The sequence below is a fragment of the Diachasmimorpha longicaudata genome, chromosome 10 (assembly GCF_034640455.1).
Source record: "Diachasmimorpha longicaudata isolate KC_UGA_2023 chromosome 10, iyDiaLong2, whole genome shotgun sequence".
NCBI lineage: Eukaryota > Metazoa > Arthropoda > Insecta > Hymenoptera > Braconidae > Diachasmimorpha > Diachasmimorpha longicaudata.
In genome coordinates, this window is record NC_087234.1 from 6,849,042 (window position 1) to 6,876,614 (window position 27,573).

Consider the following 27,573-nt stretch of genomic DNA (forward strand, 5'->3'; position numbering starts at 1 on the left):
GCATGATAAACTCTTGATGATGTAGTTCAGTTGATTATTTTTACGTATAACCGTGGGGCTTGAATGATTCATGAGAAATAGCAATTTATGGGGATTTTATTACAGACAACAATGATAAGTTGAATGAATATGAAAATTAATGATACATTATTTGCGGAGGTTATTGTATGCCTCGAGAAGTCGCACAAGGGAACGTGAAAATACTTTCAGTATTTTTCGAATAGCAAATAATCCAAAAATTTTCAAAGTTTTGAACCCCTGCCACCTTTCAAAACTTCACCATTTGACCCTTCATATTCGTCTCATGACATTCCACTACCGTGAAATCCCCTGCCCCATGGTATGAGCGTAATTAGTCGAGTAATTATAGAAAAGTGTAAGTAGGTAACAAGAAGCCTGAAATAATTAGTATCATTGAAGCCACTCCCTCCCTCTCCCCTTCAAGATTTCAGAATGAAAAAAGTTGAAATGACAAGGTTATTTCATCTCTTCAGCTTTTTCCCTTCTACTCCTTTTCCCGTCTCAGCGACAGCCCGAGGGCGCCACAGCAGCTACATACACCGAGCAAAGGAAGAGATGAAAAAAAAAATGTTGAACGATGAAAGGAACGAGGAAGTCGCTTGCGAATGACAGATCTCACTCTCGTAATCCACAAATTACCAGGCCTCATCAAAGGAAAGCTATACTAGCTACCCCCCAGCCCCCCTTGTTTGCGAACATTCAAAAGGAAGTTACTGTGACCTATATCACAAGATACTCACACGAGATATTAATGGAATGTTATTACTTGGAAAACAGAAGGCGACAGGAGTGGGCTCTACGGAGCTTTATGATAATTCAATTAAGAATCTTGAAACTTGGTGTAAGATCCTGTAATACTTGGCGTCAATGGAGCCCATTAGGGAGGAGCGATTTGAGTCGTTGATGATGACTTTGTGGAAAGTTATCCTCAAGAGTATCCCTCAGGCCATGATGGTGAACGTCTTCAGCATTCTGAAGAGACTGATTAAGAATATCGAAAAGTTTTTCCTTCCAAATGCAACTATTGTAATTATCAAATTAGAGTGTCCTATTATTTGGATAACGAGAGAGAACTAAAGGTTTTTTTTCTTCTAACAATTGGAATAGGGGAATGGAACTTCCGAAAATAAAAATTAAATAATATTATCAGTATCATCCAGACGTTATCAGCAATGACCCGTCAATTTCCACCTTCATTTACTGCCCCCCCCCCCCCCCCCTGCTCTCGATCCTCCGTAATAATTCTTTGACGCCAGTGGAGACTCAAATGGAGTTCCAATAAAGTCCGACTTTAACGATCACATCGTTAACTTAATAAACCATGGGACAACATCGTTAAAACGAGGAGTACAGGCTTGCCAACATTAACGTTATAAAAACAGTACCGAAATGGGTAACTGAATTTTTACGGGATATGCCCGCAAGGTAATCTAATCAAAATGAAAATTCACGGTCAATTGATGATTGCAATGAAACAATTAGGATGATCGAAAAAAATTCAATTTTGAATAAAGTTATCTGTTTTTTTTTAACGTTCATGTTTTGGAAACCCTCGTGTTCACCTGCAGCTGTCGAAAAATAATTTAAACAGAAAAACTAATGGAAAATATGATGGTTCATCAGCAGACAATTGGAAAACCCATTAAAAATGGGATCTCCATATCGTTATGAATCTCATGGAGAGAAAATAAGGGGCAGTTACTCCATTCGTAACCGTTTGATAACAACACTAATTCATATTTCACTGAGTCAATATTATGAAGAGCATCAAGTTGGGGTTTTGGTGGGGGATATGTTAAAGGAGATCAGAGAAGGCGATGGAATAAATTATCTCACCACCCGGAGCTGAGCTTTGTGGCTCAGGAGGTGGAGACGGAGAGTCCCGAAATCTAGGGAATGCGTCATCGAAAAAATTCCCCACCCAAAGATATAATTTTTATTGTATTTATCTTAATAAAATCATTGTCCAGTCAATTTTAAACTGACGAAAAAAAAAAAATTTCCACTCTTTGTGGTCCGTTTCAGAGCGGAGATTAGAGGCGAGAATAATAATAAATAAATAGTCATAGTTGCTTGATTGTTACTTTATCTCGTTCTGCAAATCACGGAATAATAGAAAAGACGGAAATAATTGCCTGGCAGTTCATCATTGAAATGCCAGAAGAATATGGTTATGTCTCTCCTTGATGTGAATTCGATGAGTCACTGGCAAGTTGAAGATTTTCCGGGGGAATTTCCCCGCTCTCACCCCAGTGCAGAATAATTCCCAGGGTGATTCAATGAGTGAATCGAGTACCCGTAAGTCGTAAACTGTGTTATTGGTCACGGATGAATTTACTCAGACCGCCATTCTCCCTCTCATTTTCCCTCTCTACTCTACTCCCCTCGTACTTCAATTCGTACGCAAAAGTTTACGATGCGCACACCCTTTTCCGGCGATTGTACATAAACCATTTCGTATTTCCTTCGGTCAATTAAAAAAATAATACAAGAGTTTAACCCTTTCTCGGCATGACGTTTATAAAGGCTCAGCTCATTTCATCATATTTTTCACCCAGAAGTCGTTATTTTTGACTCATCGCTTGTAACTCCGGACGTAGCCCGTCCGTTTAAAGCTTCTACCCATAAACGATGGCTTTAATAATGAATTTTTAAGAAAATAAGATAACAAAATTGCGACTGAGTCTCTGGATAAGACACCTCTTTACAATAAAAAAATTAATTTCCGAGAAAAATTTCAAATCGCGGGAGAAAAAAAATTATCCATTTTGACGAATTCAATTGAACTCACCCACCCCATTCAACATTTCCTCCCCCACCACTCCCATCATTTTACTCCCACTCAAAAACCATTATTTGTTATTCCTCTGTGTACCCAGAGTGACGTACACCCCAGAGACTGAAATGCTCGAGCATTTATCACACTCGACGTGAAACGTGAACGGTTATATCATAAATATTTTCCTTGATAATGCCCCATCCTAACTCAAACCCCTTTTACCTCATCTCCACCCCCTCACCACCTATTCTACCCCCATCCAAGCCATCCATTTGGTCGCCCTTCTATCCACACTCATGTGTTTGTACAACGATTCAACTCAGTACTCATTCAGGCTACCTGTATGACTCTTGTGAACCGCAATTACCGTGGCTTAATTGTTGGCGCGTTGATGAGGACCCAGGACGGGAGTGGGTAGTTTGAAGAGTAAAGGGATGAAGAAATAATGGGAGAAATAGGTGTGACACAAGTTGGTGCTATTCATTGATGCGTATTAAGGATATCCGAGTGCTTTGACTATTTTTTTTTCTAACAAAATGAAAAATGAAGACATTTTTGCCTTAAATTTTCGGATTATTAACGAAATTTGTCTCTACCTTCATTTATTTTCAATCTCTATATCCTAATTCCACTGGAGTTTAAGGACATGTTGGCTTTGAAAAATCAAAATTTGTAGGAAAAATCATAGTGACAAATTACGGTGCCATCTGAAGTTTTTTAAATAATTAAATGAAAATTCCCAGTTTCAAGTCTTTCATTCCTTTGAAAATTAACGGAAGATAATTTCCCATTATGAATATTTCCCTCCGTACACTAATGATAATAAAATTAAATATTTTTATTTGTACATGAATATTATTCCTTTGGGATTCTCTACCGGTGAATCGCAGAGGGAAAATTTTCCAACGAATTGAAATACCTCTTCACTTCATCCCCGAGCTAATTACTCTTCATTCAATATTGTGTAATAACCGGTTTACGTAATGAAGTATTTACCTCGAACTCACTCAACCACGGGTAATCCATGAGGGTGAAGCATCCCCATAAATGGGTTATGTTTTTCCTTAGTGATTATAATTCGCATGTGTATTCCTTTATTGAATATTCATCTCTCTGATGCATCATAATTGCAGTTTTTCCAAGTTTAAAACATCAAAAGAAGTTCCGTGGCCGAGAGATGAAAGAGACCGATCGAGAAATACTCACTAATTAACTAATTAATCATTTAGATATTTCAATTGGATTTTCGAGTGAAATTTCACGAGCCAAGATTCATCTACGGTGCCCCTGCAATTGACTTTCTCTAAAATATCTCATTTCTTACAAAAATAAATAATTTCGTCATAAAACGTCTGCGGAATTCGCAATACCCGAAGATAGCTCAATTCCTCCCGAAAATCACGAACCAAAAAACCCCCAGGTTTTCAAGATAAATGTGCCTGCAATTATTTCCTCCTCATAACAAAGACAAACCTCTCTCCAACCCCACAACTCAGCGTTCCCCCCCGGTACTCAGTTGTTTAGCCCCAGAAGTAATGGTCAGAATGACGTTGAAGGAAGAGCGCGTAAAAAAAAAACAAAACAAAAGAATAAAGAGAGAAACGAGAAAAAAATGAAGTAAAATGGATTATATGGGTTGGAAGTAGAGACTTGGTTATATGTGCACACGTAGAGAGGCCGATAGGCGTCCAGACGGCGGTCTCCACGGCGCCCAGTGTCGCGCTAACTAGCGTGCCCCACCGCTGGCCCTCTACTGGCGCCCTAAAAATTCTCGACCACTGGTCACCCCCAAAGAGAGACCCTACGACTCCCCAAAAAAATTATTTTCTGCTTAAAAAATATTCTACCCTCGCGGAATTCGCTACTAAACCGAAGAAAATTTGAATTCGTAACGTAAACAATTACCGTCAGTTGGTAAAAATAATTTTTAATCCCGTAAATGGTCTATACTTTTACAGCCACGTGGTGCTAGTTCCACGAATACATGTGAAGAGATGCGAGAGAGAAAGAGAGAGGAGAGGAAAACCCCACCGCCTTTATTAAACGTCCCGTCTACTCTCTGTACACGTTTGCCCTCGTAAAATTGAACACGGCGTTGAGCTGAGTGAGTATGCGAATGTGTTAGAAAGGAACAGAAATGACTTTAATACACTCCAGAGGAAGGAAAGTGGTAGATATACAAGGACATGATGAAAATATTTTATAAAAATTCGAATGAAAATTCCTAGGTAAATGAGAATTGTTCGAATTGTCCGGTTCTACTGTCAGCGAATTTCTTCTGACGAGTTTCAATTTAATTAATTAATAAATTGTTGGGATTTAAAAAATTGCGCTTTGCTGGTCATCAAACCGACCCAAAATTGTCGACTGGAGTTTTGACTGGACTCGTCAAAATGCGTCGGTAAATGTGTTGCTACGAATGGGAACATTACTCGCAAGTCTATGTATTTATTTTCCCTGGAGACTCCTAATGGCTCTAGTTCTTACTCCTTAATGACCACTTTAACTCAATATCCTCCATCGTGAAAACACTTCTACTTCAACGGTTGTACTTCTCTTTGACTTTCCAATTAATTGAATAACCGGCAAATAATTCAGTCATTACGTGAAAATGCCCAACAAAGGCACAAGTGCTACAATGGCTCGCACAAGTTCTTCAACAAATTGAACTTGTTTCTCATCTAGTTTTTTAACGTTATGCAACATCGGTCTTGATTTTCTGCGCTGTTTTTTTTTAAACTAACATATTTTTGAGAAGTCAAAAGTAACTGATACCCTCCCACCCATAATTCCACCATTTTCCGTAAGATCAAAGTGTCCCAAAGTCTCCAACCACATTACTTTCCCTCCCAACTGTCGGGTAAAAAAAATGACGAATTTTTTTTCAACCGTCGGTCATCATCAAAGGGTTTTCCGTACTTAATGACTTAATTGAATTAACGTTGACTCACCCGTGACTGCTGTTGGCTCTGTGCACCCATGTCACAGTCCCAGGGAAGCGTTGCCTTCACATTTTCCTGAAAAAAAAAAAATAAAAATAGAATTCATCTCTTGAAAAAATATTGAAACTCAGAATTAAAATCCGCCAGATATCGAATAAACTTTGGTAATAAATCCCGATGTATTTTTAGTCGTCGGTGTGTCAATTCCAGGGATGAAAAAAGGGAGATTGAAGACTATTTTCAATCAGCGCCAAAATAGGGTAGCAGATTAAGGAAAATTTGACAGAACTACATTCATGTAGTTTTTACGGAATATTTCTCTCGAAAAAATGGCGAGTTGGGGAAAACAAAAAAAAAATACATCCCAGATATGAAAAAAAAATACCCTGACCCCTTAAAATATGTATATGCAGTATCTCCACCCGAAATCGATAGTTTTAATCCACCCTGTACACGGAGGAAGCGTTGTAATCCATCTCCTCTTTTTTTGGATCCTCGATGGAAATGATGGCGCCGTGACGAAGAGAACGAGGAGTGAGGTTAGGGAGGAGTTGGTGGTGGTGGTTATGCATGGAATGACGGATATAGAAATCCCAAAGAGGGTGGAGTGAGAGGAGGTGGTGTTAGGGTGGATGGGTTTGGTGAGGACAACAGAGACGAGAGGATAATTTATGTTCTGCCAGGCATAACCGCCATTACCGTGTGCCATTGCAACTGTTGCTGGGTACACAACAGTACGAGGGGCTTTTTAGGGACATACTAGGGCGACAAGTAGGTCCACGAATACATCTGTATGACTCTCTCTTGCTGAATGTCAACGGAAAATTGATTTAGCAGGCGTTTGTCGCTGCGTCACCTGCATTACGTTACGTTAATGGTGTTTTTCAGTGCGCAAAATCCTTGTTTCCACACGGTGCGGTGAAAAGTGCCGACACTAGTGAGACAAGTGCGGAAAACGTTGCCCCAACTGTGGGAGCCTCCAGGGAAATCTTATAAAAAATTATTTAAAAAAAAAAATAGATCTACTTTTATTGTTCAAAATACAAATTTATCAGACCTATTTAAATGTGATCCCAATTTGGAGACAGGAAACTAACTAGGAACCATTGATATTTCCGGGGACATGGATTTCCATTTCGAATAGAACTAAAATTTAATATCAAGCGATTTTCCACGAAATTGATTATAAAATTCTCCTCAATTTGAAACATCGATAAACTATCAAAAGAATATGAAAGAGGGCGGAAGTTGAGTGGCTGTTGAACTCTCGTAAACTCCGATGGGGATTTCAAGTGCCTTTGGATTAAACGATCCCCTCGTATTTCCGTTCCCAATAATTCACCGATATTTTTAATGCTCAGGCGATTGGGCCATAGACTCGATAGCGATTCCATTATTACGAAATCACCTATTCAATTAATTATTCAATTATTCCTTCGCATGTTCGCGGTTTTTACGATACTCTGCTTCATGGGAGAAAATGAATCAATTCGGAGGGAGACGTTATAGTGTTAAATTAAATTTTTTCATTAGATTTTTAAATAAATTTGTTTTCAATGTTGAGGGAAGACTCAATTGAAAAATCATTTGTTTCATTTTTCGATCGTGCTTAATACGAGATAATTAATTTGTAAAGGTCAAGGGCCTGACTTAGTTACCCTCGGCGATTGATTTTAAATTTCTCATGTCATCCAATTTTTTGGAAAATATCCGAGTGGAAAAATTTTGAAAAAATACTGAGGAAAGGAAAATGATGTGATCAATCGCAGGATTAGCAATTTCCTCATTTATAACAAAACGCAATGCTGTATTTTCTTTAACCATGGAGTTCCTCTTTTACGTACGAATAATTAAGTGAATTCCCACTCAAACAGCTATCGATACAAACGATATCTGTATGAGTAATTGAATAATCTACCACTAGTGCCACAGAACGTTTCAGTACAATATAAAAAGTGCACAACAACACGAAAATAGTTGAAATTCTTCATTATTCATTTAAAAAAAAATTATATAGATAAATAATTAAAATTTTGTGTGATTTGAAAAAAAAATCTACAGATTGTGACCTATGCCCAGCCAAACTAGGAAATTTTCCTCACGAATCTAATTTGAGGTTAGAGGGCAGATAGACCACGATCATGTACAGTTTCGCAAGATCCTGCCTTCGAAATACACCGGTTCACTCAAAAAATATTCTTCGCCAAGAAAAAAGATTTGCGGGACACAGTAAATGGCAGAATATAAAACATACCAAAGCAGAAAAAGATGGGGAAAAATCGCTGATGTTTGCGTCTTATGTGAAGAGAATGAAGATCGCTATAGCCGGTAAATAAATTACTAATAATATTATTTCATTACAATGTCACAATTGAAAGTGGAATGCTCACCTTGAAAATTAACAAAACCAAAAGGAAATTCAGAAAATAAATTGACCACGAGTGACATCCAATATTTTTTTACCTGACAAAATGTACTAATAACATCGTTTCTCCAACATCTAGAGGGAAAAAGTCATAAGCCCTTGGAAAACCTCAAGCTAGCCCAAATAATAGAGGAAGCGAAAAAGAAGTGCGTACCCGCTGCGACTATAGCAGGAGTTCTCGAAAAAGCGGAAAAATCAAAGACGAAAACACAATCGGATTTAGTGGACTTCAGAGGCCCCGGTGGCTCAATTTTCATTGTGAAAATTCTCTCTGAGAATCCAGTCGCGTTAAGAATGAACTTGAATACAGTGTTCAAGAAGAATCATTGCGTTGTTGCGGACGGAAAATTGCGAAATGTTTTCGATCATCGAGGGGTGATCGTAACAGAGGCACAGAAGGATACGGATGGTGCCACTGATGATGCCATTGTTGTGGGTGCTGAAGAGGTGGAGGAGTTTGAGGATAATGGGAAATTTTTTAAGGTATTCCTTTAACGAAAAGGCCTAAAATCTAAAAACTCATCAAAATTAAATGATCATCAATTTTTCAGTTCTACTGTGATCCAACGGAAATGCTTAAAGTTGTCACGAAACTCCAATCCCTGAACTATACAGTCCAGTCAATGGACGAGGAATTCACCCCGAACGTCATCATAAAAATCAGTGAAGACGATTCAAAAAAAATTGATGCTTTATACAGAAAGCTCAATCAATTTGAGGAAATAATATCAATCCATCACAATATCGACTTTGGCGACGAAGAACAGGAAGCAGAGTCTGTGCGTTAATTAATTTCAATAAAAATGTTAATGATTCAATAACAAAATGAGTTAATTATTCTATCGATCACCAAAGACGTATGTATCAACCTCCAAATTATTTAAACATTTATTGAAATATATTAATTACATTTTGATGGCTCCCATGATCGACGAATATTCGCAATCATTAGGAAAAATTAATTCTATCGACATCACATATCAACGCCATACCCCTTAATATCATTGATATTCGACCCTTCGAAATAGAGAATTGGACTCTTCATGAAGAGTGACTTAATCTTTCTCTTGGACCTATCCACCATCTCCCTCGGATTACCAAAAAACTCTCCAGAATTATTCTGCTGAAGTATCTCCTGCCTCCCCTGCCCCACTACCTCCAATTGTTCCTTCCCCTTTAATTTTATATTCAAGTCTAATCCCTCCTTCAGGCCCTCCCAATTTTCCTTGGAATTTTCGAAATTCTGGTCCTCTTTATTTTTGCTCTTCTTCTTCTTCTTCTTCCGCGGAATCTCACAATCATCTCCCCCATTGGCGACCCCTAGTACTCCCTCCCCCTTAGCATCCTCCTCTGGAATTTCCTCAATAGTCTCTAAATTAGAAATTCGTCTTTTCCGCTTCCTTTCATTCTTTAAGCATTTCCTCTCATTCTCCTCATTATCAATAACCTCCTCACTTATTATCTCATCCTGAAGAATAGGATTAACATAGCCTACCACCTCTCTGGACCCTTCCCCTTCCTTCTTTAATTTTTTCTTCTTCAATTTATCGTTTTCTACCTCAAATTTATCCAATTTTCTCATCTTCTTCTTCTTCTTTTTCAAAGAATCCGTGTTGTATTCAATTTCCTCGTTAAAAGTCACTCTTTTTTTACAAGAGTACTCATCAGAGAGGTCCAGAGCATCGTTGGAGACTCCAGGTTCCCTAGAGACCTCAACAGTTCTGGGAATCCTGGAATTCTCATCGATTTCTGAGTCTGGAGTGACCAAGGGGTTGCAATGCCCGATCTTTTCCTCTTTTTTCCTTCTCTTGGGCTTTTTGACGACCTCCAAGGGACCGCTGGAACTCTCTCTAGATGTTCCAGGATCCCTGGAGACTTCAAAACCGCTAGAAAGGGGATTTTCATCGATTTTTGAATCTAAATTCAACGCAGGATTAATAATCCCTTCGAACTCCTCGTTTTTCCTTCTTTTCCGGTCCTTTAGGGACTTGGCCACTTCCAGCGAGATCTCTCCAGTCTCTGGACACTCCAAGTCTAATCCTGGATTTTCAAAAACAAATTTTTGAGGGTTGTCTCGAGACTCGGATGATTTTTTTTCATCTCCTGATTTTTTTTTCTTTGACTTCTTCAATTTTTTCGGACTTTCAGGAACTGGAGACTCCAGCTCTAACGCTAGATTTTCAAAAACGAAGCTGTGAAGTGTTTCGTGAACGTCCGATGTTTTTTCATTATCAGAATTTTTTTTCTTAGACTTTTTCGACTTTTTCGGAGTTTCAGAAGCAATTCCAGAGACTGGAGTCTCCGGTACCAGCCCGGATTCCTGAGACTGAGATTCTTTGAGATGTTTTTGAGACGAGGCTGGGTTTTCCGCTTCGCAATTTTTCCCACGATTTTTCCTTGAGATTTCGCAGGAATCGGAAGGATCTAGAGAATCCGAGGGAATTCCTGGAGCCTTCAAGAAAATTCTAGGGGGCTTCTTGGGAGGTTCTAGGGAATTTCCCGTCGGAATCGAGGGGGAAGTCTGAGGAATGCATTCCACTGGCGTGATCTCCTTTTTCTTCTTTTTTTTAGATTTCTTCGGAGAAGAGGGTTCTTTCATGGAATTTTCGGAATTTCCATCAATTTCAGAACACTCGCAATTCAATTTTTCTTTTTTTTTCTTTTTTATAGACTTCCTTGTTTCGCTTGTAGATAATTCGACTATTGTTATATCATTCTGAGTCTCAGAATAATTTTCATTTTCAATTGTTTCAGTTTCTGCATGATTTTCCGAATCAGGACAATTAAAATCCAATTTTTGATTCTCTGAATCATCTAAAAGTTTCAGTTTCTTGTTTTTTTGGTTCACTTCAACTACATCCGATGATGACTTAGGAGTCTCAACGTAAAATTCAGATTTACGTTTCTTTGGTGTTTTATTATCAGCAATTGCGGAATTTGATTTTGATTTTTCCGGCGAAAATAATGATGTAATCGATGGAGACGAGAAACCAAAACCTACATACCTTTCAGATTCACTCTCCGACGACTTCTCTTCATCTCTTGGGGTTTTTTTAGGGGTCATTTGAAAATTCGCTAATTTAGATTTGAAGTAGTCACTCATGCTACCGCCTTTGATGGTCAGAACACCCCCGGTGGTGTCTGCCGCGCCGATGGGAGCGGAAGGATCTGAGGATGAGGGATCTAGGGTCTCGGGCACTTTTGGAGCCTCTTTGAGGTCCTTCTTGCCGAATATATTTGCTAAGTCTTTGGTGCTATATTTGTTGACGTCTTTACCACGAGTAAATTTCTGGTAACTGGAACGAAAAATTACAAAATTACGATTAATTAGTATTTGAAACTCCAATGACGCAAATACCTCGATAATTAATCATCTTAGAAAAAAATTCACAAGGTAATTTTTTTCTGAATCAATTGTAGAAACTAATTAGTATACGTACTGTACTCGAGCTCGACTCTGTTTAGACTTCAATTCCAAGGACTTTCCACTGAGATCAGTGGACTTTTTACTGTCCGCCAGAGCTTTTTCATCAGGGGTTTCTGATCCTGCTTGGAGTTTCTGCAGGAGATCATTGAAACTCTCCTGGTGCTCTGTCCAGTATTTATCCTGGTCATCTTTCGAGTAACCAATGCCTGTAAACATTCATCTTTTAAATAAAAGTTCAATATGGTCATTCAACTCATGACATTCTCGATAAAACAATTTTCTGAGATAAAATTGACCCATTTTCTATTAACAGAAACAATTCTTCTCGTTTTATATTAAGTATTGGAAAAAATAATTCGCTCGTTTATCGCAATTGAGAGCTAAAAATTACACTTTGATGCTCAATTTCCATGAAAACATTTATCTCCCAAACATTTCATGCTCACCTGTCATTTAATTATTAATTCGATGCTATAGATACGAGAACATAATTTAATGCACTAAATATGGAAATTGATGTGTTGAAATACTCACCACCTGCATCATCCTTGAATCTCACTCTCACATGCTCGGTCATGCCTTGTTCGTTGGCTCCGAGCCCTTTCCCGCTCGTCCAACCCATTTTCTCCAGCATTTTCTGGCCGAATTTGTTGGAATCTACAAAAAACCAAAATAATAGGTAAAGTTCCAAAAACCACGACTACAAAAGAACCTTAAAAAATATCTTTTAGGTTTTGATGGGCCCATCTATGCTACACTTATTTATTTAATGTAATAAAATTATAAGAATAATAAATTATGGTAAAAGCAAATCGTGTGCAAATAATCACTACACCTGGAATTCCAAATTAGGCCCATAAACCCATTTATAACCCTAGAAAACAATGTCGCGTGTAAATACCCTCAAACCAATACAATAAATCACACGAAAACCCCATAGATTTCAGCTTACACGCCGAAATTATTCCATTAGGAATTATCCACAAAGGAATTCGATAATCCTCGAGTCAAAAACACCCTGCTGTCGTTAAAAAAATAACAGAAATAAATTCTAACCTTCGCTCCACTGTTTTCCTCGCGGGTTGAGTGTCCATCTTTGTTTCCGCTTAGGCTCTGCCAGCATTGCCATGACGCCGAATGTGATTTTCCGACTCCCCAGTGATATTTTCTCACCCAATGAATTCCAATCAACAATTTCACATTGAGAACTTATTCTCCACTACTGAACTGAATTTATTACGCGTCGTCACCGCGAAAAACAACCGAAAAAATGTAAAAAGAAACCCACAGAAGCCGGGAACGTGCTCTCGCAACTACGCAGTTACACACAATGCGTCGTCACGGGGGGAAATGGCGGCTAACGAAGGGGGGCGACGTTAGTTCCAGCAAAGTGGCGCTGACTGCCAAAATGGTGGCGCAATATATGTTACGATTTCAATAATTCGCCGGCCCGGGATCTCATGTCGGCAGTCCACTGGGCGCAATACATTGAAAAATCCAAAAAAATAATAATTTCTTACCAGAATGATAAATGAGGGTTAAATAATCGGGAAATTAAAAAATGATTTATGAAAATCACCCGCAACCGGCCACAGCACAACTCCCGGGAAAAAAACATAATGCGGGTGGGAATAAAACTCAAAGCCCGAAGATTAATAATTATAAATCGCCCAAATAACACTCAAACTATTGAAAAAAAATGGAGAAATAAGAAAAATATCTTTGGGAACTGAAATACGCAACCGATCCGGAAAAATTTGGGAGATAATTTTCCACTCCTCCAACGCGACGCGAAAAGGACGCTACTTACACTAATTCACTGGCGATCATGCATGCATAATCGACTATCTCTAGTCGCAATCGATCATTTAATAATCGATTTTTTTTTTTAATCGATTAATAGGTACATGAAGCACTTTTTACGAGGACAAGTAATGCAAAAGAAAAAGAGAAAAACCGTTATCAATTTCCAAAACGGTGAGTATCAAGGAATGCCTCATTTGCTACATTTAATTAAATTTTTGTGCTTTTTTTCAACTACTTCCAGGGATGACTGTAGGACTCTATATAAGGGAGTCCCAGATGCGGGACTTCCTTATATAGACTCTCCATCATCGATCCAGGATGAAGGGGATTGCTGAATAAATCATCAATATGAAGGACAATAGCCGTTGATCTGGTGAGAATTTAAAATATGAGCAGAAAATCTTGTTTTATTCCTGGACACATCATCAAATGGTCACCTTATAAATGACCACGTAGATTTATTAAAATTTGATAACGAAACTGCTATATTTTATCAGACAGACCAAATTGTATAAGTCATATTGATATCATTGATGTATCATTATAAATATCCCCTCCAACTAGTTTCGAAGATAACTTCTGAAACGAAATTCCAGTCTTATCAGTTAGTATGTGTAAATAATCTAAATCTAAAGGTAATCGTTGCAAGGTCCATAAAATCTCCAATGTCTATAATAGAACGATGATTCAGCCATGAATATTCGCTGTAAAAAGTGAAAATCAGCGGAAAATGATTTATTTTACATTGTCATTGACAATTGTTCCGCTAATGACGCATCTAAATTTAGATGAAAGGTCAAGGATACACCAGATGTACTCCAAACAATCGGCTGTCCCTCGAGGTAGTTGTCCGTTTCATTATCGAATACTTTTGGGTGGGCGGAGGGGGGAGGGAGATAATGGTTGGAGGGGTTCCTCGTGGTGCCTCTTAAAACAGTTCAGTGGTATTTTTACTTCCTCCAGTGGAGCAACGATTGGAAAAAAAAATACACGTGAGGCTTTTAATTTTTTATCTTTCATTTCATGGTTCATTGTCGAAAATGGATTGCCTCATTCTTCTTGGAATTTCGAAATTTGTATTAACCCGTTGAAATCGAGAACTAATAATACTCCAATTAGGATACAATTTTAATTGAATTCGCGAAACGATGTGCCAGAAAAATATTGATTTGGTTGAACAAATGATTTTAATCCTAAACTATTCTTGTTGAGAATTGTTTAGAATTCTGGATAGGATTTGGTATAAGATGATCTACCAGAACGGTTATCAGCGATATCATCGACGTCTGTCACACACGTGGGTTCAAGTTCATGCGGAATAGTAGTGGGGCGAGACGTTTAGGAAAACCCGTTTACGGCGGTAAATGCCAGACACATCAATAGTTTTCTGAGAAGCAATAAATTTCTTCTAATAATGCTGATAGTATACCAGGGAAAATAATGAAATAGTTTTTCTATCTCCACTAAAAATGAGGATTCGAAACGACGCAATTGAACCCCATTAGAATAAATTGAGCTGTATACGTTGTGCTACGGAATTTTTCCTGGTTTAAATCACCTTTTTACGTGCAGATAACTTTTCCAGATGGATGCACTCAAGGAAGGATGGTTCAGTGAGATTAATGACCTTTGGCCCGGTATAGCGGTTTCCCTGGAAGTAACCAAAGTCCTGCACCGCGAAAAATCACAGTTTCAGGATATTCTGGTGATCGATACGTGAGTCTCCCTATTTTTAGTCCCTCAAATTATCTGAATATTTTGCCTTCACTATTTCTCTAAATTTTTCTAGAAAAGCACATGGGAAGGCTCTAGTCCTCGATGGAATAATTCAGTGCACCGAGCATGATGAATTTTCTTATCAAGAGATGATATCATTTCTCCCACTTTGCAGTCATCCAAATCCGAAAAATGTGAGTGAGAAAAACGAAGGCGATTCCTCAAATAAAATTCAGTTTTTTCTTCAGATGTTGAAGAAAATATTGTCATCAGTGTATTACACAATTGATTTTCTCCCACATTTCTACATAATTAAGTTCTATTTCTGCGACGTTTTAACAGGTGTTGATTGTCGGGGGAGGTGATGGTGGTGTGGCTAGGGAAGTAGTGAAACACCCCGACGTGGAAAAAGTTATTCAAGTAGAAATTGACCCCGCAGTTATGGAGGTAGCCAGGACCCACCTTCCCTTTATGGCAGCTAGCCTAGACGATCCCAAACTCACTGTCAACATAGGCGATGGATTTGAATTCATGAAAAAACATCGTGGAGAGTTCGATGTAATCATAACCGACAGCAGTGATCCAGTCGGTAATAATAATTCTAATGATTGTTTCTCGTGTAATAAAGCGAAGGAAAAATGGTCCTTTCAAAAATTTTCTTTCGAGAAGTAGCAGAGCAGGTATTCAAGAGTGAAAAAAATTCTTTGAACTTCGACAATAAATAATCCTATCCCACATATTCTCAACTATTTTTGTATGACCTAAGGCCCCGCTGAATGCCTCTTCCAAGAATCTTATTTCGCTCTGATGAAAGCTGCATTAAAACCCAACGGAATAATCTGCAGTCAAGCCGGTACAGCATGGGCCAATTTGGACCACGTAACCAAAACCTTGAATCACTGTCGGACAGTTTATCCAGTAACCGCATATGGAATAGCAGCAGTCCCTACCTATCCCACTGGACAAATTGGATTTGTCCTTGGAAGTCTCGATCCCGTACGTAACAATTTTATTCTCAGAGGGGAATCAACGTGTTCAATGAACATTTATTAAACTGTTGAATGTTTTTTTCAGACAACTAATTTTAGAGAACCGATAAAAATCTTTACGGAAGAGGAGCTTGATAAGATGAAGATGAAATATTATAACGACAAAATTCATCGTGGAGCCTTCACCCTCCCCAGGTTCGTTGAAAAAGCCCTCACATCATCCCACGAAATTCCACAGGAGTCGAGGAAAGAACTATGAATAGCTTCAAATGAGTGAGAGAAAAATAAAATCTCGGATAAATATTAGGCACTGAAAAAAAATTATATAGAAAGATATTACATGTTAAGAATTTTTATTTTTTTTCTGATTCTTAAAAATATTTCTCTGGACATTATAATCATCATTAATCCACATAATACCACAAAGCAGTAGAACACTTGTAATGAAAATCATGAGCCAGAAATAACACTCCAAAGTATTCAATATAAATTTATAATAATGTTCACAATTAATTTCTCAATTTTTTTATTTTAATAAGGCTTCATTGGCTCGTCTCAGTTACAATGTAAAAACGTTAAAAATTATTTTCTTCCTCAGAATAAAATGCCTACAAAATCAATATTATTGATTAAAATTAATGAAAACAATATCTGGATAATTATAATTGTTGTAAATAAAATAAAATTCCTCTAAATTAATTACAATCGTCATTAATTGCTTTTGTATACATATATATAATATATTATCTTCTTGTAATCATCGAGGATCGATTGTCCATCGGGTAATTTTACTATTTCCATTGACTAATGGATAAACAAATTTTATAATTTTGTTTAATTGACAAATTGTGCAATTCATTCACGAATTAGGCAAAAAATCACAAATTACTTAATTCAATCAATAAAGCATCATTTTTTTGGCAATTACTCACTGAAATCGAAATAATTGATTAAGGTATCGAAAATCTCCACTTTGTGCATCAAAATTGACTCTCATCCTCTTAAAAAATATCATTTAAAAAATTCATAATTGCACTTTAGCATCTATTAATCATCTGCTAACAGAAATTATTGAACCCAATAGCAAAATATATTGAAAATATATCGAGATTCGTGTGTTGATCATAGGAGTAGCAACGGACTCGGGAAAAAATAGAAAAGAAAAAAAAATTAATTACTGAAAAGAGAAAAAAAAGAAAAGTTGATTAAAAAGTGGGAGTGACGCCATTCAGGCAGTCACTGACTCCCGGAAAATTAATAAAATTAAATGATATGTTGCTTCTCTTGTTAATCGTCTCGCATGTGTCAACGTAATTAACATTTAACAAACGAGAAAAAAATAATATTTAGTTGTTTCTAAACTAAAAAAAATGAGGAACTGATTAAAATAGAAAATTCATCTAGAACTAAATCCTTTTTTTCCTGTTGAGACTACGGGAAGCATTGACTAAAAAAAAATTATCCTTTTGTTGTTACAATGATTGTTTCATCGACGTATGGACGTTTTTTACTGAATTCATACCCCAATTATTAGGTTTTTAATTGAATATGAACGATGTTCATACAAAGGCAATTGTGTTTTAATCCTAACAAGGCTAAGTCGAAAGCACTTGAGATGGCTAGCTAAGGACACTTATCTAATACTCATCTAAAAATTTATACGTTATGTAATTTTTGTGCTTCATCATATAATCGTACTTCTCAATTTTCTATCCATGAAACCAAAATCAATCAGAGGTTTTTTTACATTTCACAGCACCTCTGAAACGTAAAAAACCTGTCTTCCTCTTCCCTCCAAAAATTTCCTTTGTCCATACTTTTCGAGCACAGCAATAAGGCAGTAAACGAGAAAATGCCAGGAATCCTAGAATCGCAGGATTATTCATCTGTTCCTAAGTCTCTTCCGCTTCATCCCTCCCCCTGAATTTTCTACTTCTGCTCAAAACTCGTAATTTTATTTCTGCTCTCATGATGTTTTGACACAGTCATGGTGACAATTTTTTTCTCAGTGACTTTTTGGGTGACGTGTTCCTTCTGACTCTTCTGCTCTGTCATCGAGAACCTTCCACTATCACCTCCCTTAAAAGTGCTCAAGTCATTTCCACTAGCGATAAATTCTTGCTCCTGAGTGCTTTCAAAATTACTAGACGTAGATGTCTGCCCAGGTATTGACGAATAAACCTTAGTCGTTATCGTTTCCACTCTTCCCCCAGGCAATATCTTGCTCTCCACGTTTGTGTAACTCTGATTATCTCCAAAATTCCCAAGATTCGATTTCACCCCAAAACTTCCCAGACCTGATTTGTCCCCGAATGTCACTACATTCGATTTTTCCGTGAATGCCTGTGAAGATCCCAGACTTCCTCCCCCAAAACTCCCCATACTAGATTTCTCCCCCGGCCCCTGTGAAGTCCCAAGACTACCCCCTCCAAAGCTTCCCACGGATTTCTCTCCTAGCCCCTGCAACCCTCCCACATCCCTCCTTTCCCCTGTCCCCCCCACAAACTTCTGAACCTCCGTCTTAAAGGTCGTCATTGGCTGTGAGAATCTCTCTCCCCCAAATCCTCCCTCCTCCCTCACCCCAAAGCTCCTGCGGCCGCTAGAAATCTGCGGAGGTGGTGGAGGGAAAGGGCCCTCAAACTCCTGATTGATTTTCCTCTCAATCGAGCTGTACTGACCCAGTCCATTGTTATCTCCAAATCCCTCCTGATATCCCCTCTCAAAGCCCGGCACCTGATACCTCTTATCAACTGAGCCGTACTGCCCCTCATCCCTATTGCCCTTCATCTTCCTCTCGAGAGTGCTCTGAGTGGAGTTGACCTTCTCAGGACTGATAAGATCACTCCTGTCCCCGGTGACAATGTTCTTCTCAGGTAATCGTGGGGTCGACGTGGCAAAATTATCCGGACTCTTCCGGGCAACATACCCTGAAGAATAACTTTCATAGCCACTTTGATCGGCATCACCGTCCGTGTCCGAATAGTCCGGACGATTTTTGTACTTAGCCTGCCTGATTGCTGTCAGCCTTCCTCTAGCCTCCTCGAGTTCCTTCTCAATTCTCAAAACTTCAGAGCGTGCGTTTATCTCCTGGGCAATTCCCCCCACCATCCTCTTGTTAAGAACCAGAGATCTTTCTTCCTCCTGTTGGATAGCTTGCTGTGCAGCCCGGACGAGATTGTCGGTTGCTTTCTTCACAGCATTGCCAGCATTCTGAAGGCGTTTGGTACTTTCTGAATCTGGATCTGCCTTAACCTTGCAGGCAACGAGCAGTTGTGCGGTGCTGGAAGCCACCTGTTTGGCACTTGAGATGAGCTTCTCCTCGGAGGAGACACCCTGAACGAGAGCATTTGCGGATTCCACCAGGCTGTGAGTAGCTGCGGCTACTAAACGAGCTGCGGAAATGAGACCTTCTGACCACTGACCGTCGTCTGAGGAAGTCAGAGGAGTTCGCGAGACTTTCCCGGTGGCGATCAACTCTCGTTGAGCTGCTGATGCCGCTTTTATGAGAGCTGATGTTGCAGCTGCGATAGACTTGGCGGCTTCCAGGATCATTTCGTCGAAGTTCATGTCTTCGGATGTTTCCTGAAGACAGAATGACATTATCTATGAAAATCGGGACGAGTTCCAAAGGACTGGGGTAATTGCGAGACGGGGAGTGATAATCGGAGATGAGGATACCGGTCAATTACTGGGATTCCCATGCGTTTTTTGTTGTAGTGATGATTGGGCTGGCCGTCGTGATAATATGTTTGATTCCTGGTCGATCTCAGAGTAACACAACCAAGAATATCAAACATATCTCACGAAAGTTCAGCAAACGGATATTTTCCCTGTAAATCTTAATATTACTCTCGAAGGAATGACCTTATCAGCTTTCCTTTGACTATATTACTTATTTACTTGACATCATGATGATGAAAATTAAATAGATCAAAGGATATCTCACCTGAATACTCCTCCTGGGTCTCAAGCTCGCCAATTTTTTGGCTGCAGCATCGATACTGGCAGCAGCTCCGAGGAGTTCATTCTCAGCAATGACAGTAGGATCATCAGGATCAACCCAGTCAGTTCCCTTCAGTAACTCGGCCACAGCAACAAGTTCAGTGACACTCGTAGCAATCTTCCTCGAGATCTGTGGCAGTGTGTGCTTGACGTCTCCAGATTTTGATGAGATCATAAGGATCGCTTGGAGGAGTTCACGATAATTAAGAGCCACGTCGTGTCCAGCTTGCAGTGTCCTCTCTCGCAGCTCCTTGGTCTCCGCGCAGTGATGGGCAGCTGCTTTGCAGATGGACAGCATGTCACTGATGGCTTTTCGTCCCATGTTGGCAGCCGCGGTGATGTCGTCCTGCTTGCAGCTGTTTCCAGCAGCCACTGCCTTAGCTGTTGCTGTGGTGATACTCTTGGTGCATCTGACGAGGTCCTCCGGAGTCACAGAGCCTCTTTGATAGTCTGGAGCATTCGACGCTCGGATCTCCTGACCGATTGCCTCGATCGTTGACTCCAGAGCTCGTGTCCCTCGTGTGTGTTTATCCTCCACTGCCTTTACTGTCTTCAAGAGGGATGTCACGTTTGTCACCATCACCTGGGAGCAGAAAATTGATCTTCGTCAGGAGTTTGAGATTAGGGAGGGTAAACGCTTAGATGCTGTTAGTGGTAGGTTACTGCCTTTAAACCCTGAAAATAATTTATAAGCTGAGGAGTAGAGGTCAGCGAAGATTAACGAGGCATTGAAGATGAAGAGTGTCTAGATTTTGGATTTCATGTGTTAATGGGCAATGGCTGGTGATAGGAACGCTACCATACGTGAGTCCTATATCACACCTTGATATTCAGCGATACCAAATTGTTAAAATAAGACTCATCAGGGAGGCTTAGATGTGTTAGGCAAATACTCCTTGTTACCACAACACAAATTCTTCTTTTTTCTTGAGATGTACGTACCTACGTTAAATTTGATGATTTTTAAAATTACTTTTAATTTTTCGGTTAGAAGGGATGGGTTTAACTCGAAGTTTAATGAATTTTCTTGTGTTTATTATAAGATTACAAATGGTGAGAATGACTGTTTATAAAAAGCTACGGTTGGCAGGGTAAATTGTTGAGCAGAAGGAGAGGGGCTCAATGCAAAATTGAAATGAATAAAAAAGAGCAAGATTAATTCCCCTTATTCTGACTGGGCACTCAACAAACATAGGTCTGCTCTTAATAAATGCAAAAGAATAGATTCGCATGATCGAATTATCAAAAAAAATGCTACATGAGTAGCAGAAGATCAGATGTTCTTTCGGTAGGTTGATTGGTGTCTGAGGACGACAGAAGTCTCATGAGTTCCTCCTCCTGATCTGACACTATCCACTCAGACTCGGATCCAGTTGTATCCGCCATTGGTAAGATTTGTTGATTCAGCTGACGCTCAACTACCTGACAGTATTGCATTACCCGTACCAATTAGAATACCAACAAAATTCCGATAATTACGTTCATCAAAGTCCACCAAAATAATCGACAAAAAAAATAATATTACAACATCAAAGCGAAAATAAAAGTAATGAAAATACCTTCGACCATCTACGCATTCAAAATTAAAAGATAACAATAGAAATGAACTTGAAATAAAATGAATCGAAAAATCGCAACACACAAGAAGAGAAGGAAAAGACGCACAAAACTAGAAAAATAATAGATTGAATAATTCTATGGTTTCATGGTGGACTTTAATATTGAACTTTATCGATGAATTTTTTGGAGTCCAATTTTCAGCTGCTCAAATTGATTTTAAAAAATATCCCCCATCGTTTTCACCCAATTTTTCATGTTAATATATGAGAAAAATGGCAATTAAAGTCCACCCAAAGAAAAAAATCAAATGACCATCTGTTATAATTGGCATAATGTCCAGGAAATAATCGGTCTGTTTGTAAATCTCCCAAATTACTCAAAACTAAAAAACAATAGCATTTCATTCGACAATCAGGACATATCAATTATTTCTCTAACCTGAAACCAGAGTAAAAAATGAAAGCCTCACCTACGGAAGTCCCCTGATTATCAAATGCAGTCCTAACTTCCGAAGCATTATACCATGCAAGCAATAATTTTAAAAAATCCTCTCACCTTGGCCGAGTCCTTAAGATGTGCCATACTGGGATCGTTGATTGGTTTTCCACTGGCAGCCTTAGTGGCATGAATGAGATCGCCCAATGCCGAGGCAACATCTTTAACCGCGTTGATGAGCATGACCTGTGCTTCAGCATTCTGAGTGCCAAGACTAGCAGCTCCATATTTAACAACCTCTGCCAACTGGACAATCGTAGAAACTGCATTTTGGGCAGCAACAGCCAGCTGTTCCTGTGATGAAGCAGCCCCAGCCACAAGAGTCTTGGTATCCTCAACCAAAGCCTTTGCAGTTTTCAGAATATTTTCCCTGTGATCAGCGAAGGTATCCTCCTCGTTCTCAGCATAAAGAGTTCCAGCAGTTGCAAACATTATAGTAGTATCCAGATCCCCGATGATCCCAGAAACAGTACTTGCGGCGTTGATGCAGGCCTGAGTGCCCCTGGAACCAGCCTGAAGAGCTGAGAGTACCTCAGATACTTTCTCGGTGACAATTTTTCCACTCTCAGACACCTCCCTCTGAGTGTAAGCATCCCCAGGAGTCAATTGACAAACTCCAGAAGCCCGGACGATATCCGCACATGCTCTCCCCAAATCCTGCACACCATTTCTCAACCTGGAAGACACCTCAGGACTGGAAGCAGCTGCCGAAGCCCCAGTGCAATCCCTCGCAAGTTGTGTGTACTTATGAGAAATGTCGACTGCAAGGGGTCCCAGTCTTGCGACATCAGTACTGGACTTTGTAGACATCTCCTGGGCGAGTCTGGCTATCTCTTTGGCGGCCTCAACCATTCTCGTTTGATAGTCCACGTAAGAATCCACTGAATCAGTCGAGATTCTCGTATCATCTAGTCTGATCATAGCCCTGCTGATGGTCTCTATCAGGCCAGTGACAACGCCATGAGACGTTGAAATCATCTCCAGAGTGCTTTCCAACTCTCTCAAGGCATCCTTAGTCCCCTCCACGGATTCATCGACTTCGGGGTGAAGTGCTATCGCTTCATGATTGCCTCCAGCCTCCTTGGCGACGTACACTAGCTGCAGCGCAGACTCGGCGACTGTCTTCGTTTGATCCAACAACACAGACTGCTGTTTAGAGTTCACCATGTTGGAAGCTGCACCAATGGCACTAGCAACCAACGGCTCATAGGACCGAGCCAATTGCTGGACACAGGGACCAACGTTCTCCGGCTGATACTTAGCAGCTGTTCTCAACGGCTCCAGCTGCTCACGTAACTCTCTCGTGTATCTCTCCATCTCCTCGATGAATCCTTCCTGAGAGTTCTCTTTACGTGGTATGAGAGACTGTGAAACTGCACTGAGTGTAGCCGAATCCAGTTCCCTTATCCTCGCTGTCAACTTTTCGACAGCTGCATCACACTCTGTCTGACCTGGACTTTTCTCACGAATCGACGAGACGAGGGTCTTAATCGAGTCAGAAACGGTCTTGCTGTGTTGTGCCAGCCTCTGCCAGGAAGGCTCGTCCTGCGGACTGGCTTGAAGACTCTTCGATGTTTCCACGATTGCACATGCACCATCGATGAGCGCTCTTTCAGTTCCAGAAATCTTCTCAGCCACATGGATCACCGCCCTGATGTACTCAGTGCATCCAGCAAACTCACAAAGATTATCCACAGCATCTAATAATGGCCTCGTAGCATCTGAACACTTCTCCCGATTAAGATCCGAGTAATCCTTGTCCAATGCCTTGATCTCTTTCACAAGATTAGCAGTTGAATTCGCAACGTCTTTTGCAGATTGCACGTAATGTCTCTTAGCCACAGGATCATTAGTCTTGCTAGACGCCTGTCTGCAAGCGTTGCAGAGAGCACTAGTATGTTTCGCGATCATAGTAGCTGCTTCGAGAATCTGTTGCTTCGAACTCTTTGGATCAGTGAGATTCTCACAACCGGCGTGAATCGCCTGTGCAGCTCGCGAAAATTGCGTCTTGTCGACGATCACCTCCTCCACGACTTTTCGTCTCAATGTTTGAGTTGTTGCTACTGTCGTCGCGATCCTCAGCTCTTCTGCGGCTGTTTTAAGTTGCTCTTGCATTCGCGAATCGTGAGGACTTGACGCACACTGTCGTGCAGCCTCCACCATTTTGGATGTGGCATCGGCGAGGGCCTTTGCGGCGGCCAAGAGGCGTCGGTTGAGGTCGGGATCGGGTTGCCGTTCTGCCTCATCTTTGATCGATTGAATAAGGTGGGCTGTGGCTTGACCCACAATGCGTGCTTGCCGCACCATCTCAGGTGCGTCTCCCGAGGATGCGAATAGACGATCAGTAGCGCATATTATCGTTTCAACTGCCCCATCTTGAGTTGTTTCTTTGGCACGTTCTCCCGTGCGTGTGGCTGTGCGAATGTGATTTAGAAGATCGTTCAAGGTGCGGGAGACTTCAGCGGCTGCGGCGGACAGTTCTTTCAGGAGATTATCATCTCCACAGGTCTCATTGCAAACGTCCACGAGATTTTCAACAGCTTTCGTAACTTCGCGAACTGCGTTCATCAGCTGGGTTTGACATGCGGGGGATTGGAGGGTGGGTGCAACAACTTTGGCGCATGCTACGAGCTGGGATGTCGCTAGTGCGCACTGAGTTGCAGCGGAGATAACGCGATTTTGGGTTTGCGAATCGTCACATGTCGCCGCGATATTACGGGCTTTCAGGACAAGGGCAGCTGTAGAATTGGCAACGGCTTTGGCAAGCGCAAGGAGCATATCCTGGAGTTCGCGATTTGAATCGTTTTCCTCACCGATCGTTGTGAGAACTTGATGGGAGGCCTCGCCAACGCGAGAGGCCGCGTTGAGAAGGTTTTGACGTGGCTGAAAGAGAGGACATCATTTTTTTTTTGTATTTGTGAGGAGGAAGATCGAGTAAAACATTGAAATTGACTCCTGTGATCGTTAATAACTCCAAATATATTGGATGGAATTGAAAAGTTTTTACTTCTGTTAATTGTTTGTTTTAAATTATCGTTTGTTGCGGAGATATCAACGATTGCACACAGTTGATCATATCTAATCAAAATCTACAATGCTCTTTGCAAAATATGTGCTCTCACAAAAATACAAAATCTCAGTTACCAAAATAATGGAAATAATGGAGAAATTTTTCAAAATGTCTCTCAATAATGAGAACAAGTGATTGATTAATTTATGAGCGGAAAGCATATCAAAACATCCAAACTTCTTACGTATTGTTCATATATGATCACAGCAACACCGTAAGGCTGTGTAACAATGAAAATATTGTAAGATTCCCTTAACGAGGAAAAAAATCGTCGATGTAATGAGTATCTTACCTCCTTGGTTTCTGGTTCAGTGGCCTTGAGAAGATCTGAGAAAGCAGTGCACAATTTCCTGGCAGCATCTAACAAACGATCCCCGGAGGTATCATCATCCATCAGTGCAGCAATCATCCTAACTCCCTTAGTCATCTCCGGTAAATTTGTGGCAATTGTAGATATAGCCTCACCCACCGCAGTATGATCAACTTCCTCAATTGATCCTGATGTTAATGTGACAACTTGTGCAGTTGCTGCATTCATTTCAGCAATTTGTGTTCCAACATTTTGCTTGTGAGTTACCATTGTCTGGGCTATCCACTGGAGTGATGCTGGATCATTACCGAGCTCGGGTAATTGTGCCTTAGATGTTAATTCAGTCTCGGCAATGTGTATCACTTCGTGACCAGCGGTTATTGTTGATACAAGGGCTCTCTGAGGCTCAGTAAGTACCGACGTGACTTTTGTCTGCTGTACCTGGTAGTCAAGAATAACGTATTCACTCGATCCATTGATCGTCGGCCTTCGAAGGGATGGGTGGATTTTTGATGACAGCGATGGCTTTGAGGATGCAGGGGTGAGATATTCTCAGACTATTGGTGAATTACACGAGGGAGAGATAGTGAGAGGAAGTAAATGGAGACAGGTTGATTGCACCATGTTGATGAGCATTACATAGTCGAATTTTCTGCATAAGATACCCGTGGTCCGGTTATTTTTCACCGAAAAACGTATAATTATAAGGGCCATGAGGGCCAAATGACAATTCCCCCTTACATCCTCATCCATTTTAATCATACTTCAGTGCCTTTTGTTCCCAGAAAATAATGAAAACTTTTTTCAATTGAATATCTAAAGAATTTCTTTATCGTGATGAAATAAATTGTGCGCCAAGTATATTTAAAACAGTGAAAAAAATAAATAAAAAATTCAACTCTTCAGTTTGACCTTTGTACCTACTTTTTGTCCGCAATAGAAGGCGCCTAGCATGAAAAAAAATCGAATTGGAAATTAGTCGAAATATCGACTTGAAAATTTTTAATTTGGAAGAATGTTTCCATTTTAATAAAGTTCTATAAATCAGGCGACACTCAGTGCTTCTAAATTCAAAGCTGGGTGAATATGATTTTTTGATAATTAAATACTTACCATAGGTGGTGCGTGGGCGATGTTGACTTGACCACTAATAGTCGTGTATTGGGCGCTTGCCATGTGTCCATGTCCGTAGGGCCTTGCTCCTAAAATTTATCATGCATTCCGAGGCTGGTCTTATGATTTACAAATTATCTCATTTCTTAATAATTATGTACAAAGGAAATTTTCCTATCCTGCTCTCTACTTGTGTTAAAAAAACTGACCACTTGGACAACGATAAAAGCCAATGAATTTTATATACAAAAGAATAAAAAAATGAATAAAAATTCAATACTCTTGGAAGATTCTCCACAACAATTAAACGTTCGTGTATGTATAGATACGAGTGATTATCCACGCTCAAAATGCCTTCAAGTATTTTCGATAACCATTAGTAGTAAATATTCAACTCGTGTGCATTAATATTGATAAGATAATACATACCTTCGCCACCGGCTCTCATAACTGCTGGAATGGCCACTGACACCGCTTCAACACTACCTCTGCCAACATTACTCGTTTCATGCTGCATAATCGTCGCCCTAACAAACAAAATTATGAGAATTACTAACTGTTCTAACACACGAGACCACATGACTGCCTTTTCGCATCACTTCACCCCTCAAAGCTACCCCACATCGAATATATTCTGAAGAAAAAAAATACAAAAATTGTTTTTTCCCGAAAACTTCTTTTAGCCACACAATCTATTCCCCCAGAACCCCTTCCCAACAAAACCCCTCGTTACTCCAAACTCCTCAAGTACTTGATCCGCTGCATCCTTAAGAAATCCTCCATTTTTCCCCCGTCAGCTTCCAAACTCCCGTCACGATATCTCGAGAAAAACTTTTCATCAAAATCCAATCCACATCAGCTAGTGAGATCGAGACGCCCGCGACACATCTAACAATCCTAACAGCTCTAATGACCCCT

The 27,573-nt window shown here is 39.9% G+C and overlaps 4 protein-coding genes across 12 annotated transcripts in view; 2 read left to right on the forward strand and 2 right to left on the reverse strand.

Annotated features, from left to right (window-relative positions):
• Positions 1-7,657: 7,657 nt before the first annotated feature.
• On the forward strand, positions 7,658-8,993 carry LOC135166922 (translational activator of cytochrome c oxidase 1). Its single transcript, XM_064129670.1, has 3 exons — positions 7,658-8,070; positions 8,247-8,650; positions 8,719-8,993. Exons 1-3 carry the CDS (start codon positions 7,884-7,886, stop codon positions 8,953-8,955), a joined length of 828 nt encoding a protein of 275 aa, XP_063985740.1. The 5' UTR covers positions 7,658-7,883; the 3' UTR covers positions 8,956-8,993.
• Positions 8,994-9,029: 36 nt separating this feature from the next.
• On the reverse strand, positions 9,030-13,379 carry LOC135166919 (microtubule-associated protein 1B). The gene is made up of 4 exons (XM_064129662.1): positions 12,651-13,379; positions 12,129-12,251; positions 11,608-11,800; positions 9,030-11,463 (listed from the first exon to the last, which is right to left on the reverse strand). Exons 1-4 carry the CDS (start codon positions 12,721-12,723, stop codon positions 9,141-9,143), a joined length of 2,712 nt encoding a protein of 903 aa, XP_063985732.1. The 5' UTR covers positions 12,724-13,379; the 3' UTR covers positions 9,030-9,140.
• Positions 13,380-13,498: 119 nt separating this feature from the next.
• Positions 13,499-16,804, forward strand: LOC135166920 (spermidine synthase). Of its 6 annotated transcripts, XM_064129666.1 has the most exons (7): positions 13,553-13,571; positions 13,642-13,773; positions 14,986-15,116; positions 15,190-15,310; positions 15,459-15,705; positions 15,883-16,112; positions 16,191-16,804. In XM_064129666.1, exons 3-7 carry the CDS (start codon positions 14,986-14,988, stop codon positions 16,362-16,364), a joined length of 903 nt encoding a protein of 300 aa, XP_063985736.1. In that variant the 5' UTR covers positions 13,553-13,571; positions 13,642-13,773; the 3' UTR covers positions 16,365-16,804. The 6 variants fall into 6 exon arrangements, with proteins under 6 accessions (XP_063985737.1, XP_063985733.1, XP_063985736.1 ...); XM_064129667.1 differs by having other exon boundaries at positions 13,499-13,773; positions 14,973-15,116; XM_064129663.1 differs by having other exon boundaries at positions 13,499-13,773.
• Positions 16,442-27,573, reverse strand: part of Rhea (rhea) — a 28,060-nt gene continuing 16,928 nt past the window's right edge. For 2 of the 4 annotated variants that reach the window (XM_064129658.1, XM_064129659.1), the window contains 6 exons: positions 27,085-27,182; positions 26,656-26,744; positions 25,525-25,983; positions 22,223-25,045; positions 20,052-20,690; positions 16,442-19,687 (listed from right to left, as the gene is read on the reverse strand). In XM_064129658.1, the coding sequence (XP_063985728.1) occupies positions 18,035-19,687; positions 20,052-20,690; positions 22,223-25,045; positions 25,525-25,983; positions 26,656-26,744; positions 27,085-27,182 (5,761 nt within the window). In that variant the 3' untranslated portion in view covers positions 16,442-18,034. Of the gene's footprint in view, positions 19,688-20,051; positions 20,691-20,722; positions 21,530-22,222; positions 25,046-25,416; positions 25,453-25,524; positions 25,984-26,655; positions 26,745-27,084; positions 27,183-27,573 lie in introns of those variants that run through there. The other 2 variants (XM_064129661.1, XM_064129660.1) reach the window with 2 other exon arrangements.